The 15,707-nt window shown below is 43.3% G+C and overlaps 1 protein-coding gene across 2 annotated transcripts in view; it reads right to left on the reverse strand.

Moving 5' to 3' along the window:
• SNX14 (sorting nexin 14) overlaps positions 1-15,707 on the reverse strand; it is a 112,767-nt gene that overhangs the window by 60,815 nt on the left and 36,245 nt on the right. The window contains exons 15-18 of one of the 2 annotated variants that reach the window (XM_040350052.1): positions 15,048-15,106; positions 9,186-9,212; positions 5,259-5,394; positions 3,504-3,705 (exon numbers count right to left, since the gene is read on the reverse strand). In XM_040350052.1, coding sequence (XP_040205986.1) covers positions 3,504-3,705; positions 5,259-5,394; positions 9,186-9,212; positions 15,048-15,106 — 424 coding nt within the window. The remainder of the gene's footprint in view (positions 1-3,503; positions 3,706-5,258; positions 5,395-9,185; positions 9,213-15,047; positions 15,107-15,707) is intronic. The other variant, XM_040350053.1, reaches the window with a different exon arrangement.

Genomic DNA, 15,707 nt, shown 5'->3' on the forward strand with positions numbered 1-15,707 from the left:
GGGGAGGCATCTTATCATATGCGACAGTGCAACACGTTTGGTTATATATTTTGTTTATATGGCATATACATATTTGCGAGTGCTGCTGTTTTGTCATGTATATATTTATTTCATATAGCACACCAAGCGCATTTTCCTTATATATAAAATCTAGCGGAACCAATTGCCTTCAGAAGTCACCTAATTAGTAAATAGAGTGCACCTGTGTGTAATTTAATCTCAGTATAAATACAGCTGTTCTGTGAAGCCTGCAGAGATTTGTTAGAGAACCTTAGTGAACAACCAGTATCATGAAAGCCAAGGAACACACCAAACAGGTCAGGGGTAAAGTTGTGGAAGAAGTTTAAAGCAGCGTTACATTATAAAAAAATATCCCAAGCTTTGAAGATCTCACAGAGCACTGTTCAATCCCTCATCAGAAAATGGAAAGAGTATGGCACAACTGCAAACTTACCAAGACATGGCCGTCTACCTTAACTGACAGGCCGGGCCAGGATAGCATTAAATCAGAGAAGTAGCCAAGAGGACAACTATTGTGCACGCCACAAATCTGGTCCTTTAGGCTGGGTTCACACTGTTGTGAAAAAGCGACTCACAGCAGGGGTCCAGGACATCCCTGTTCACCGTTTCAGGTCCAAATTCAGACCTGGAATGGAACAGAAGACACACAGGACACCTGTGCAATTCGCTCTGCAGCCATCCTAGAGCTGTGTTAACTGGCTTGATTGAGAGCCGGTCACAGTCTCATGAAATGTGAATTAGATGCAAGGAAACCTGCAGCCAATTTGCAATAGTGTGACCCAGGATTATGGAAGAGTGGCAAGAAGAAAGCCATTGTTGAAAGAAAGCCATAGAAAGTCCAGTTTGCGAGAAGCCATGTGGGGGACGCAGCAAACATGTGGAAGAGGGTGCTCTGGTCAGATAAGACCACAATTGAACTTTGTGGCCTAAAAGCAAAACGCTATGTGTGGCAGAAAACTAAACACTGCACATACCCTGAACACACCATCCCCACTGTGAAACATGGTGGTGGCATCATCATGTTCTGGTGATGCTTTTCTTCAGCAGGGACAGGGAAGCTGGTCAGAGTTGATGGGGAGATGGATGGAGCCAAATACAAGACAATCATAGAAGAAAACCTGTTAAGAGTCTGTAAATGACTTGAGACTGGGGCGGAGGTTCACTTTCCAGCAGGACAATGACCCTAAACATACACCCAGAGCTACAATAGAATGGTTTAGATCAAAATATATTCATGTGTTAGAATGGCCCAGTCAAAGTCCAGACCTAAATCCAATTGAGAATCTGTGGCAAGACTTGAAAATTTCTGTTCACAGGCACTCTCCAACAAATCTGATAGAGCTTGAGATATTTTGCAAAGAAGAATGTGCAAATATGTCACTCTCCTAGATGTGCAAAGCTGGTAGAGACCTGAATCTGGTTCTCTCTGCCCTACAGAAGCAACCTTTTGAGCCTCTGGCTCACATTCCCTTGGTCCTCTTGACCAGGAAGGTGGTGTTCTTGGTAGCCATAGCCTCTGCTAGGAGGGTATCAGAATTGGCGGCCCTTTCATGTAAGGAGCCATACCTTATTCTTCACAAGGACAGGGTGGTCCTACAGCCTCATCCGGCCTTCCTCCCTAAGGTAGTTTCAAACTTCCATCTGAACCAAGATCTGGGTTCTTCCTTCCTTTTTTTCTAGAAGATAGTTCTGCAACAGAAAGATCGTTGCATACTCTGGATGTACTGAGAGCAGTAAAAATCTATCTTAAAGCTACTGCTCAGATTCGGAAATCAGACATTTTACTAGTTCTGCCAGATGGTCCTAGAAGCGGACAGGCAGCGTCTAAGTCCACTATTTCTAAATGGATTCGACAGGTCATTACTCAGGCCTATGGCTTGAAAAGAAAGATCCCTCTGCTTATAGTGCACTCCACTAGAGTGGTTGACACTTCCTGGGCAGTGCATCATCATGCCTCCATGGCTCAGGTCTGCAAGGCCGCGACCTGGTCGTCAGTCCACACGTTCACTAAATTTTACCAATGGAGTGAGGAAGGCGCCTTTGGGCGCAGTGTGCTGCAGGCTGCAGTTTGATTCCCCACGTCTGATGGCGCCCGGCGTGCTTTGATGTCTCCCTCCCCTCATATGGCATTGCTTTAGAACATCCCACATAGTAATTACTATGCTTCTCTGTGTCCCGTGATGTACAATAAAGAAAATAGGATTTTTATAACAGCTTACCTGTAAAAGCCTTTTCTTGGAGTACGTCACGGGACACATAGCTCCCGCCCCTCTTGATGGGTTTTTTGGGACACTTATTGCTTTGCTACAAAACTGAGGTACTCCTGGTATGGGAGGGGTTATATAGGGGAGGAAACTTCCTGCCTTAAGGGCGTGCCAGTGTCCATCACCTGAAGGTAGACTCTATAACCCACATAGTAATTACTATGCTTCTCCGTGTCCCGTGATGTACTCCAAGAAAGGGATTTTACAGGTAAGCTGTTATAAAAATCCTATTAAACTGTTACTAAACCCAGGACCCTGCATCCACTATATCTGGTCCCCCATAGTACACAGAACAAGGAAATTCAATCATTTTAGTAAATCTAAACTGCTAAGTACTTTTTCTTAGCGGTATATAGCAGCAGTCCTGTGACTTCTCACAGTTTCCAGCTGGGCACTGGTTAAAGCTTGCAGGAGAAGTTTTCATTCTCCTCTGACTGTTCTTTGAGGCTGCATGACCCCTGACCCTCTGTCTGGACAGTGCTGATTGGCCCTGTGCCAATCACATGCACCCTGACAAAAAGTAAATAAAAAAAATCTCTCCCCTAAGGCTCTGTACAAATTAGCAGATGGATTGTAGACTGTGGAAGAAGGAGAGAATCAGAGAAGACAGGATCAAACAGCCTTTATACACAATGCGGAGGACTAACCCATTTGGTTCCACAGTGAGTATAACAAAACATGCTTTATGCATATACAGACTGATTTTCCTATAATGGGTTTAGTAACACCAAGTTAACTGCTGTGCTATGTGGATAGAAATCTACATATTTTATTAGCGCTTCTAAGCTTTAAAGATGAACTCCCAATATGGATTTTGTATTGCACAGTTACAACAGTCCAGCTTGCACCAATGTTATGCTACTGCACTTCTTCTTAATTCAGAGCAGATTTGTCATTCTCAGGTAGGCAAGGTCAAAAAATATGCTGTCAGCATTGTCACTGCTGGATCACAAGCCTGTATGTTGCCAGTCAGCACCTAGCCACACCTTATCCTGTCTACTACTTTCTGTATTGACAGCACTGCCTCTGTTACTGAAACCTCCCACTGTGAGCTGCAGTGTCTGGGCGGGGAGCACTTGAGACACAATTGATGGAAGATTTGGCTCATTCAGAAGGGGTAAAGGAAGTGTTTTTTTTGTGTATTTTATGAGGCTTGTGCAACTGTATTTGAGACTTATACAAGGGAATTTAGTTGTACTTTAAAAGTTAACACAGTACCTGCTTTTCTGTCATTTCTTTCAACATCTATACAAAACACAGGTATTCTCTCTTTTCGGTCTCTCTTTTCAAACTCATCATAGAAGTCCACATAAGGTATGCTGATTTTCCATGCAGAAAGATTACGAGGTGTGTTGGGAGTGGTTGCAGAAAGAACCTCCACAGGGGAATCATCTTCTAATACCACAATGCCTTCTTCAATCTGAAAGAGGGCATAAGATAGATACCTTCAGTACTATAAAAGAAAAACTGCAGCAGAGCGATTTCACTAAACCACCTCTGTGTATTGCTCTTTATTGCTAGTCTGCCCATGCTGTATTCAATAATTGCTCAAACACGTCCAAGGACAGCTTTTAAGCCAGTCTGATGTTAGAGAATATTAGCCAGATTCAGAGAGACTTAGGCTGGCGTATCAGTAGATACGCCAGCCTAAGTGAGAATTTGCATCGGCGCTAATTTAAGCGTATTCTGGTAACCAGATACGCTTAAATTAGGCACAGATACGAGCGGCGTAAGTGTCTTACACCCTCGTATCCTAAAGTGTAATTTTTAGGCTGACCGCTAGGTGGCGCTTCCATTGTGGTCGGCGTAGAATATGTAAATCAGTAGATACGCCTATTCGCGAACGTACGCCCGGCCGACACAGTACAGATACGCCGTTTACGTAACGCATTAGCGGCCTAAAGTTATTCCATCAAATAGATGGAATAGTAATGTTAAGTATGGCCGCCGTTCCCGCCTCGAAATTCGAAAATTTTACGTTGTTTGCGTAAGTCGTCCGTGAATAGGGATTTACGTCGTTTACGTCCACGTCGAAATCAATAGGCAAGTGCGGCGGACTTAGCCGCAATGCACACTGGGAAATGTAGGCACCCGGCGCATGCGCAATTTAAAAAAACGTCAATCACGTCGGGTCAAGCCTCATTATCATAAAACATGCCCCCTCAGCCAAATTTGAATTAGGCGCCCTTACACCAGCCCGCTTTAGGCATTCAAGTACATTGTGAATCATGTACTTGCCTCGCTAACTTACGGCGGCGTAGCCACAGTTACAAGGAAGTGCAACATCTACTTGTGATTGTAGCCATATTAATGCATTTGCAAACAAAAATAACTGAATACTGTCCATGACACTTTTTATTTGCACTAGGATATAAAAAGCTTTCAGGGTGTTTCCTTCTTCTCAGTCCAAGTAGTACTGATACACAAAGTTTTAGCAAAATGTTGAGAGAAAAAACACCCACACATACAAAGCAATGGTAATTGAACTGGGACACAGTTAAGATAAAGAAAGGAGTGGGATAAGGAATGGGGTTTGGGTGCAAGAGTAACCCACCGTCAGAATACACTGATCAGTTTTGCAGCCGATCAAATGAAAATTTTTCAGCAAGGCTGTTTATGAGAAGTCGATGAAGGCAATGAACAAGAAATTCAGCTGGTTCTTGCTGAACTGGCCAAATTTCGATCCATGTATGGCCAGCTTTAAAGGATAAGTTCACCTTTCGTAACATGTTTACGTACAGACCAGCCCCCGTACTTCCCCAATCTGACAGCTAGCGGAGATCTTCTCCACCCCCTACTAGCTGTCGCAATTTACTATAAATGTGGCCGAGCCGGGCTCCTTCTTGCTGCGCCACTCATTCACTGTGCCCTGTGAATGGAAAACGAAAAGGTCCGGCAGCCTTTCTATAAGAAATAGAATGTGCTTATTGTAATTAAATCACAATGAACAAAGAAATAACCCTCTTTACTTACAGCATAATCATCTCCTTCTGCCAAGGCATAACTAGGCAGCATAGCCCCTTCCATGGCTGTGCTCTTGAAGACTCCTTTTATTTTACTGCCAATTTTTCCAATACCAGATGGTTCTCCTCCTCTTTTTTGTGTGGTCCTGAGATAAAGTACATCAAAAATGCATCAAAGCATCATGACTCAAGCTAAAAAGTCCTAAGGAGCAAATGTTGATCAAAAATTCAAGTATTTTTGTGCTCAAAGGGTGCATGTTAGAATGTAGCAAGAAACATGCAAGAAAAAAAAAAAAAAAAAAAGAAATAATGCCAGTGGCCACCTAAATATGGCATTTCAAAAGCCCTGTACGCCTTTCTATATTTTCAGTATATTGTCAGTGTATATTATTTTATTTAGTTTTGGATAAGTAGGAGTTAAGGACCATGTATCCCTAACCTTAAACTTTGAGTCAGCAGTCAGAGGTCATCTGAAGTCTGACAGATGATGCCTTATAAATTGCCCATCCTCATATACATTCTTCCAGTTTCTGAGATACTGTAAAAGAGTTTTAGTGTTAACAATGAACACTAAGAAACCGTTAGACAGTTTGCAAAAGGCAGGTGACAGTGCAGCAACTATTAACATGATCTATTAAATACGGTATACAGATTAAAAGTGTTTGTTATAATTGTTCAGTAAGTGCAAAAATATTCTGCTTGTCATCCAGTTAGCCTCTAGAGGTCAACTGACAACAGAGTGCCATTGCTGCACTGAAATGCCAATCCCTGGCCACCTACCTTTGTGAAATATAGAACACCTACAGCCCTGTTCTAGAGTGACAAGTCAGTCATGCTAGGAGAGGATCTATGTTACAGGATCACCAGATAAATATAAAAGGAAAAAAATAGGCCTTAAAAGCAAAAACAACCACCACATCTAGGTATGTAACCTGCAATATATTACATCTTTGTTTTTGAGTTTAGACACACATTGAAGTGGAACTTTAGGTGCCAAAATGAAAATGGGTGGACAGGCAGGATTTTTAAAAGCAGAAGAGACATGCTTTGCCTCTTCTGCATTAAAGCTATTTACCTGCCTGTCTAGTACAGCAAGTTGTGCAAACACAAATTCCGCAATGTCGAATCTGACAGAACTCCCGGTTGTCGTCATCTCGGCCGGGCCAATGACAACAGCTGGCGATCGAGACCCGAAAGCCGGCCCCCCAAAGATGTCAGCAGCGAGTTCCAAGGACGGCGCATCACTTTAAGTATACATTCACATTAAAGCGGGAGTTCACCCATTTATTAAAATTTTTTTTTTCTCCCCTTAGATTCCTGCTCGTTCGGTCTAGGGGAATCGGCTATTTGCATTAAAATATGAGCAGTACTTACCCGTTTTCGAGACGCATCTTCTTCCGTCGCTTCCGGGTATGGGTCTTCGGGAGCAGGCGTTCCTTCTTGATTGACAGTCTTCCGAGAGGCTTCCGACGGTCGCATCCATCGCGTCACTCGTAGCCGAAAGAAGCCGAACGTCGGTGCGGCTCTATACTGCGCCTGCGCACCGACGTTCGGCTTCTTTCGGAAAATCGTGACGCGATGGATGCGACCGTCGGAAGCCTCTCGGAAGACTGTCAATCAAGAAGGAACGCCCATTCCCGCAGCCCATACCCGGAAGCGACGGAGAGGATGCATCTCGTAAACGGGTAAGTACTGCACATATTTTAAAACAAATAGCCGATTCCCCTAGAGAAAACGAGCAGGAATCTAAGGGGAAAAAGTGCCCTCTAAGGGTGAACCCCCGCTTTAAGCTGAAGAGTCAAATAAATTAAGTAAAGCCAAGTATAGGGGTGAATGTCAAAAGACTAAACCCAAGAACAAAAATGAAATCTATTTCAGTGTACAAACCTTAGATGTGCTGACTGCCCTAATTTTTTTTCAAGATGAGAACATTTTCAGCAAATACCGAAAATATCAGCTGATCCTGCCAGCAATGGAATGTCCTTGTCACTTGACATAAATATCTTCCCAGCTTTTCTTCTGTAATCTACAAATTACCTTTACCCCCAAATAATGGAGATGGAGAAACACATGTTTGTAGTCTAAATCAGGAGAGCAGGCTGACAACCATTGGTGACAGCCATGGCTCCCTCCATAGATGCATGGAGGATTGACGTTGCTACCCAGGGACAAGAATGGTGCAATTTGCAGAATTAACAGTAGAAATAAAGCAAATCAAGCTTGAAAAAAGGAAACACTAATGCAGCCACCACACCCTGGAGCAGTAAGCTGCAATATATTACATTTCTGGTTTAGATACCCTTTAATTTTTTCATAGGTAAGGTTGTACACAGTGGCAGCCCATCCATAGGAGGCAAACGGGCATCACCCTCCCTATTCATGCATTCAGTCCTCTTTTTTTTTTTTTTTTTTAACCTGAGGCTCTAATTGGCTTCAAGAAATCGCTGCATACCCATCTGTCTCCTGAATTGCCACCACTGCTCAAAATATTGAGCACCAGTTGCCACTGGTTGTACAGCTGTATTCATTTATTGCCGACTATTGAGATTAATGCATAGGCTCAGTGGTGGCCATCTGTCTATAGCAGTTGTCGCCAAACTTTGCTTAACTTTATCTGGCTCTTGAGGCATTATTCCTGCCACTAACACCAACAATGGGGCACTATTCCTGCCCCTGACACCAACGATGGGGCACAATTCCTGCCACTGACACCATTGATGGGGTATAGATCCTGGCACCGACACCAATGATGTGGCATTAATCCTGCCACTGAAACCAATGATGGGGGAATAATTCCTGCCAGCGACACCAACGATGGGGCATAATTCATCCCACTGACACCAACTATTTCTCCCCCCAATATTAAAGATGAAACATTTGCTACTGCCACTGGGAACAGTCCGGCCCCCTAAAGTCTGAAGGACAGTAAACTGGCCCTTTCTTTAGAAAGTTTGGAGACCCCTGGTCTATAGCAATAAAAAATAGTCAAGTAAATGTATCTTTTCTTTCCTGTCTCTACAGATGTGCTCGGTGTAAAATACTGCCATCTAAAAAGCAAAGCAGTAGAAATTGTAAAGGCTATCAGTTAGTATGCAGGCAGTTACAGGGCTTAAAAAGGTATATATTCCTACAGGCGAGTCAACACTGTCATTCTCAACATCACAATTACATTCATATTTATATAAAATATCCAGGCAGCCACGTTAGAAGGATCTTCTGCCAACATTTCCAGGTCCAGCATAGTCATATGGTGCCATGCTTTAAGTGCAAAGACATAACAGCCAGGCATCCTGCCTTTACAGGTCTTACCTGTAACTTCAAAAACATGTATTAATACAACCTGTCAAAGAAGCCTTTACTTTAACTTCTGGCTTCATTCTAATTCAATGCAGAAACAGAGGTCCCACTTACTATAAAGTTACTATTATTTAAATTTAAAATGTAAAGGCAGTATGTATATTTTGTTTAAGAGAGGTCACATCCCATTTTCACCCTTGAAAGTATGTATATACTGTACATTATTTCACAGTTTAATGAGCCAATAAGTGGTCAATGGCTGTTTCTGGTCTCAACCAACAAAATGGCATAGAAGCCTACTTCAGTGCAGATCTTGTAATTATAGGTTTTCTATGTTGCTCTATACCAGGGCTATCCAGTTCAGCTGCAGACAAAGGCCATATACTGCCCTGATTTTTGGGTAAACACCTTGATAAGGCAGCTAAAAATGACTTTGTTTTTTTGAACTGTGAAATGTATAATGATATACAGTATATAATTGTTCTGAGTATGTAAGTGAGTAATGATTACATACACCAGGTAGAGTGAAAAGAGAACATAAACTTCCCCCAAGACATTGAAGTGTAGACATAAGAAGTACAAAAGTACAATCACGATACTACACAGTGAAGCAATTCCAACATGCTGTCAGAAAACTCACCGTATATCATCCAAACTTAGGCTATTTCTGCAATGGGTACACGGAAATACAATTTACAGTCAATGTTAAAATACAAGAATCTTGCTTGATCAGAAAAAGAAGGAATGTTTTATTGTATCACAGAATGTAAGTTGTTGTACTCAAACAATTGAAGTCACTTATTCACTCCTGTCCTGCCACAGTTCCATTTCCAACAGACTCAATCTGCACATCCAACACACTCAAGAACGTCTGATGCCTGTGTCTCTAACCCAGTGATGGCGAACCTTGGCACTCCAGATGTTTTGGAACTACATTTCCCATGATGCTCATGCACTCTGCAGTGTAGTTGAGCATCATGAAAAATGTAGTTCCGAAACATCTGGAGTGCCAAGGTTCGCCAAAAAAAAGGAACAAGAATCGGGACAGATGAGTGTAAACCCTCTTCTCTAAGGCCTCGTACACACGACCGAACATGTCCGCTGAAACTGGTCCGCGGACATGTCCGACCATGTGTAGGGCCTAGCGGACAGTTTTCCGGCCGAGCGGACAGGTTTCCAGCGGACAAAAGATTCTTAGCATGCTAAGAAACTTGTCCGCTGGAAAACTGTCCGTCGGACATGTCCGATGGTTAGTATGACTCATCGGACATGTCCGCTGGTTATGACGTATAACCAGTGGCCCGAAATCCCGCGCATGCATGCGTGGAAGCATTGAACTTCCGTGTCAGAGAACGTCGGTGTCTTCTACGTCACCGCGTCCTCTGTCCGCGGGGATTTTGGTCTGATGGTGTGTACACACATCAGACCAAAATCTCCCAGCAGACATGTCCGATGAAAACGGTCCGCGGACCGTTTTCATCGGACATGTTCGGCCGTGTGTACAAGGCCTTAGATGTATTTTTTTAACACTTTATAGGTTAGTAACAGAACGCCTTTAAAGCAGCTGCACCTTTCTTTTAAAAATGAATATTGTAATGAGCCTTATTAATTAGTATTATAAAGATACTTTATCTTTTTTTTATTAAAAATATATTTTGCCAAAATTTGCCTAACTTGATAATGTGGTTGTAAAGGTAAAAGTTTTTATACTTTATTGCATTACAGGAAGCTCCCCCCTAAATACTCACCTAAGCTCTCGATCCAGCACTGTGCACTTCTGCAGTATCTCTTCTCCCTTCTCCTGGCCCTCACAGGGTTGGCTGAGAGCCATTGGCTCCTGCTGCTGTCAGTCAAAACCTGTGAGAAGAGAGTGGTGGGTGGGGCTGTGTCTGAATGGATGCAAACAGCCTGGCTCGCGAGCAAGCCCGCATGAGTGCCCTATAGGAAGCAGTTTCCTATGGGGGCACTCGGAGGGGGGGTGGGGGTGGGCGAGCACCAGAAGAGGAGGATTGGGACTGCTCTGTGCAAAACCAATGCATAGAGCAAGTAAGTAGAACATTTTTTTTTTATTATTAAAACAAACAGGAAGCTTTACACAATCTGGTTTACTGTTGCTTCAATAAAAATGGTGGACGCTTACATCATCACAGGTTTTTGTGGAGGAAGCAGTACACAGGAAGTATAGTACTCGCTATGCTCTACAAGTCCCAGTATTCATTGCACCAGGGGAACCGCAGCCAACCGGTCAGTTAACCACTTAAGCCCCGGACCAAAATGCTGCCTAAAGACCCAAGGGGTTTTTACAGTTCGGGACTGCGTCGCTTTAACAGACAATTGCGCGGTCGTGCGACATGGCTCCCAAACAAAATTGGCGTCCTTTTTTCCCCACAAATAGAGCTTTCTTTTGGTGGTATTTGATCACCTCTGCGGTTTTTATTTTTTGCGCTATAAACAAAAATAGAGCGACAATTTTGAAAAAAATGCAATATTTTTTACTTTTTGCTGTAATAAATATCCCCCAAAAACATATATAAAAAAAAAAAAATGTCCTCAGTTTAGGCCGATACGTATTCTTCTACCTATTTTTGGTAAAAAAAATCGCAATAATCGTTTATCGGTTGGTTTGCGCAAAATTTATAGCGTTTACAAAATAGGGGATAGTTTTTTTGCATTTTTATTTATTATTTATTTTTTACTACTAATGGCGGCGATCAGCGATTTTGTTCGTGACTGCGACATTATGGCGGACACTTCGGACAATTTTGACACATTTTTGGGACAATTGTCATTTTCACAGCAAAAAATGCATTTAAATTGCATTGTTTATTGTGAAAATGACAGTTGCAGTTTGGGAGTTAAACACAGGGGGCGCTGTAGGAGTTAGGGATCACTGTGTATGTGTTTACTAGTGTAGGGGTGTGTGGCTGTAGGAATGACGTCATTGATCGTGTCTCCCCTATAAAGGGGATGACGCGATCGATGCGCCGACACAGTGAAGCACGGGGAAGCCGTGTTTACATACGGCTCTCCCCGTTCTTCAGCTCCGGGGAGCAATCGCGATGGAGCGGCTATAAACAAATAGCCGCGCCGTCGTCCCGGATCGCTCCCCGAGCGGACCCGACCTCCGCATGTACCGGGGGGCGTCCCGATCGGACCCCCCCCCACGTCTAGCAGAGGACGTACGGGTACGTGATTGTGCCTGTCCGTGCCATTCTGCCGACGTAAATGTACATGAGGAGGTCGGGAAGTGGTTAAAGGTGTGTGGGGGTGGAGCCGATTTGTTGAAACTCAAACATTAACAAAATCATGCTTGCTTTCTGGGTATTATCTTCGCCCGAGTGTGCAACTACAGAGACAGGTGTATTGCCCTTCCATGGTAGAATGGAGTGTGTGTGTGTGAATGTTACACCAATCACAAGGGGACGGGGCAGGGGTGAATTTTCTTTGATGCACTGACAGAAACTGCTAGTCTCTTCTAAAAATGTTACCTAGTTGTTATGCTGACCCTCCTGATCCTGTACTTTGAATAAATGACCTGGCACTGGTATGCAGATCAGGACTTTTCTGATAAGCATACTTGTTCCAAGGCAATGACAAAGTATTAAAAAAAATGGAGTGGGTCAAGATTATTGTCAGGTAACTAGTATTTTCAGAAAGATCAACAATGGCAACCCTATTTTTTCTCTTTCAAAGGGTTTCACATTGGGGCGGGCGTGGATTAGTTTTAGCAGCGCTTTTCGGCTGCTAGCGGGTCGCTTTCAAAGGGTTGTAAACCCTCAGCGCTTTTCACCTAATGAATTCTATGCATTAAGGTGAAAAACCTCCTTTAGTGTAGCAGCCCCCCAGGGCCCCCATTTTACTTACCTGAACCCAATCGTTCCAGCAAGGGGAACGAGCACACCCGCTATTGCCGGGGTCTCGGGTCCTGATTGGATAGATTGATAGCAGCGCAGCCATTGGCTCCCGCTGCTGTCAATCAAATCCAATGACGTGGGAGCTGGGGCCGAGTCCTGCTGTCTGTGTCAATGGACGCAGCAGCAGACTCGGGAGCTCGTCCGCATGAGCTCCCGAGGAAAGTACTTCCCCCGAGGGGCACTCAATGTAGGGAGGAGCCAGGAACGCTGCTGAAGGACCCCAGAAGAGGAGGATCAAGGACACTCTGTGTAAAACCCTTGCACAGAGGATGAAAATATGACATGTTTGTTATTTTTTTTTATAAACCTTTAGTGTCCCTATAACCCCCGCTAGTGGCCAAAGAAAGGGTTAGAAGCGCCCGTGTTGCAGTGCTGCCAAAGTGCTTTGCAGGTGCTACAGCAGCACTGCCAGTTTATTTCAATGGGCAGGACGTTTTGGGAGCAGTGTATAGACCGCCCCAAAGATGCTGCTTTCGTAACTTTTTTTCTCATTCCTCAAGCACACTGCCTCAGTGTGAAAGCACTCAGGCTTTCACACTGAGGAGGCATGAGAAGGGCTTTTCCGGCGCTTTACAGGTGCTATTTTTAGCTCTGAAATGCCTAAAAAGCACCTCAGTGTTAAAGTGGAACTAAAAGGCAACATTTTTTCATTTTGGATAGAGTAAGGGGAGGGTTATAACGCGTCAGTTCCCCCCCCCCCCCATCTGTGTGCCATTGGGGAGAATTACCTTCACGTCTTCTCCCATAGCCTAAACAGGAAGTGAGAGGAAATCCCTCCAAAAGGTAGGGAATCTCGGCATGTGACCAGGGTAACCAGAACTAGTGTCCCCATTAGAATATTTCCACTCTATCACTGTTCTGGGGACAAACCAAAATCAGCAATAAAAACTCACAGAGGTTCTAATCCCTATCTTTCAAAACAAAAAAAAAAAAAAACAATTGCCCTTAGTTATACTTTAAGTATTCCTATTACATCGTATCGTAGGAAAAGCATTGCTATTTTTAGTTCTGAAGTGTGGTTAATATATTTTACATGGCCCCATTTACAAATGTATCAGCACTCAGTAGACGCTATTCTCATCCCAGGGTTGAATGCAAATGGGAATTATTGCATATTGCAGATGCCAGGAAATCCTCTAGCCAGGGACAATAAGTCTATAGCACAAGCTGCATTGAGCAGATACATTATTAATATATTTATCAAAATTTTCTGGCTTGACTTTAAATCTAAGGCTGGGTTCACACGCAGCGCATCCCCTGGACAGACTCCGCTAGCGCAGCGGGAGATCACTTTGTTGTTCCCCGCTGACAGGTCTGTCTCCGATCACTGTGCAGGGATGGACCTGTCAGAGCCCCGCTGTTCTCTATAGGGAGATCGGATGAAAACGGACAGCCTGTCCGTTTTCATCTGATCCCATCCACTGGACAGATGGGGAATGTATCGCCTTCAGTCTGTTTTGAGTGGATCTTGTCAGATCAGAGGGCAGGCGGGGGTCAGCGGGTCAGGCGGGGGTCATCGAACACATTTCCGCTGACATCCGACTGCCCATAGAAGCCAATAGGTGGCCTGCTCAGATCCTCCTGAAAAATGGATAGGCAGATCTGAGCCGACCGATCGTGTGAAAGGGGCCTAAAGCATGTCATGTGCAACCCACCTAACAAAATATATGTATTATTCTTTCAGTTTAAGCTTAAAGGGGTGTAAAGGTACAATTTTTTTTTTAATTAAATAGCTTCCTTTACTTACCTCATCCTTCAATTTTGTTTTTAAATGTCCTTATTTCTTCTGAGAAATCCTCACTTCCTGTTCTTCTGTCTGTAACTCCACACAGTAATGCAAGGCTTGTTGTGCTCGCCCCCTCCCTTGGACTACAGGAGAGTCAGGACGCTCTCTACGTCGCAGATAGAGAAAGGAGCTGTGTGTTAGTGGGCGTCCTGACTCTCCTGTAGTCCAAGGGAGGGGGCGAGCACGACACTCCACACCAGGGAGAAAGCCTTGCATTACTGTGTTGAGTTACAGACAGAAGAACAGGAAGTGAGGATTTCTCAGAAGAAATGAGGACATTTAAAAGCAAAATCGAAGGATGAGGTAAGTGAAGGAGGACTGCACTAAGGTAAAGGAAAAAAATAAAATTGTACCTTTACAATCCCTTTAACTTTGTAAACATTTTACACAGATTAGGATGAATACCATCAGCAGGCCTTTTTTGACAGCCAAGGTTTTATTCAACAGGTGCTCTCTACTACAATATTTAAAACACTATAATCTTCCAACAGGACAGAGGATTAAAAGGGGGGGGGGGACACCGAAAAGGCTTTAAATGTTATCTGTAGGGCTACAGGATAGGAAATATCATACAGGCCCAATTGTATTCATACACTTCAGCCATAAGAGTACTGAACAAATTTGAAAAAAAGGAAAGAAAAAAAAATGATTAAATAAAAACTAAACTAGTTATACCACAAGCCATTAAAATGTCAGTAACAACTTTTTTATTTTGCTTTCAATATGAAATTATTTGTATACTATCTATAGGGGCTATACATGTACTCACACACACACACATTTCATTATTCCATAGCTATACCTGTTAAACTTTGAGCTGCGTGTTGGAGACTCTGCACCTTCGAGAAGCTGCCTAAAATACTAAAAAAAGCAAAAAACACAACAAAAATTATCTTAGTTAACACCTGACATAGTCTATTCCAATTCTAAACTTGCACGGGATGTCATATGTAACTAAACATTTATTAAAACACATGTTATAGGCTTAATTTTGTATTTCTTTGCATTAAATCCTAATAAAAATTGATTAAAAAAAAAAAAAAGTATTTCTTTAACACAAAAATATAGAAAAAAATAATTAAATTCAGAAATGGTAAACTAAACAAGACTCACTCTCACATATTATCACATTCTATTTCATATATTGGCATTTTGGAGATATTGCCCACAGAAGATTACAGTGTCATTAGAACAACAAGAATTACTGTATTTATCGGCGTATACCGCGCACTTTTTTCCCCTTTAAATCAGGGGAAAATCGTGGGTGCGCGATATACGCCGATACTGCTGTTCCCGGGCGCCGCCGAAATAGACCGAGCTGAGCGTACTGCGCACTCGGCTAGGCTCGGCTCCGTCCGCAGCCACGCGAGAGGAGCCGAGACAAGCCGAGAGGAGCCGAACACACAGGAAATCCGGCTCCTCTTGGCTCGGCGCCTAATTCAAATACGAACACCGCTGCAAC

Source organism: Rana temporaria, chromosome 4 (genome assembly GCF_905171775.1).
Source record: "Rana temporaria chromosome 4, aRanTem1.1, whole genome shotgun sequence".
NCBI lineage: Eukaryota > Metazoa > Chordata > Amphibia > Anura > Ranidae > Rana > Rana temporaria.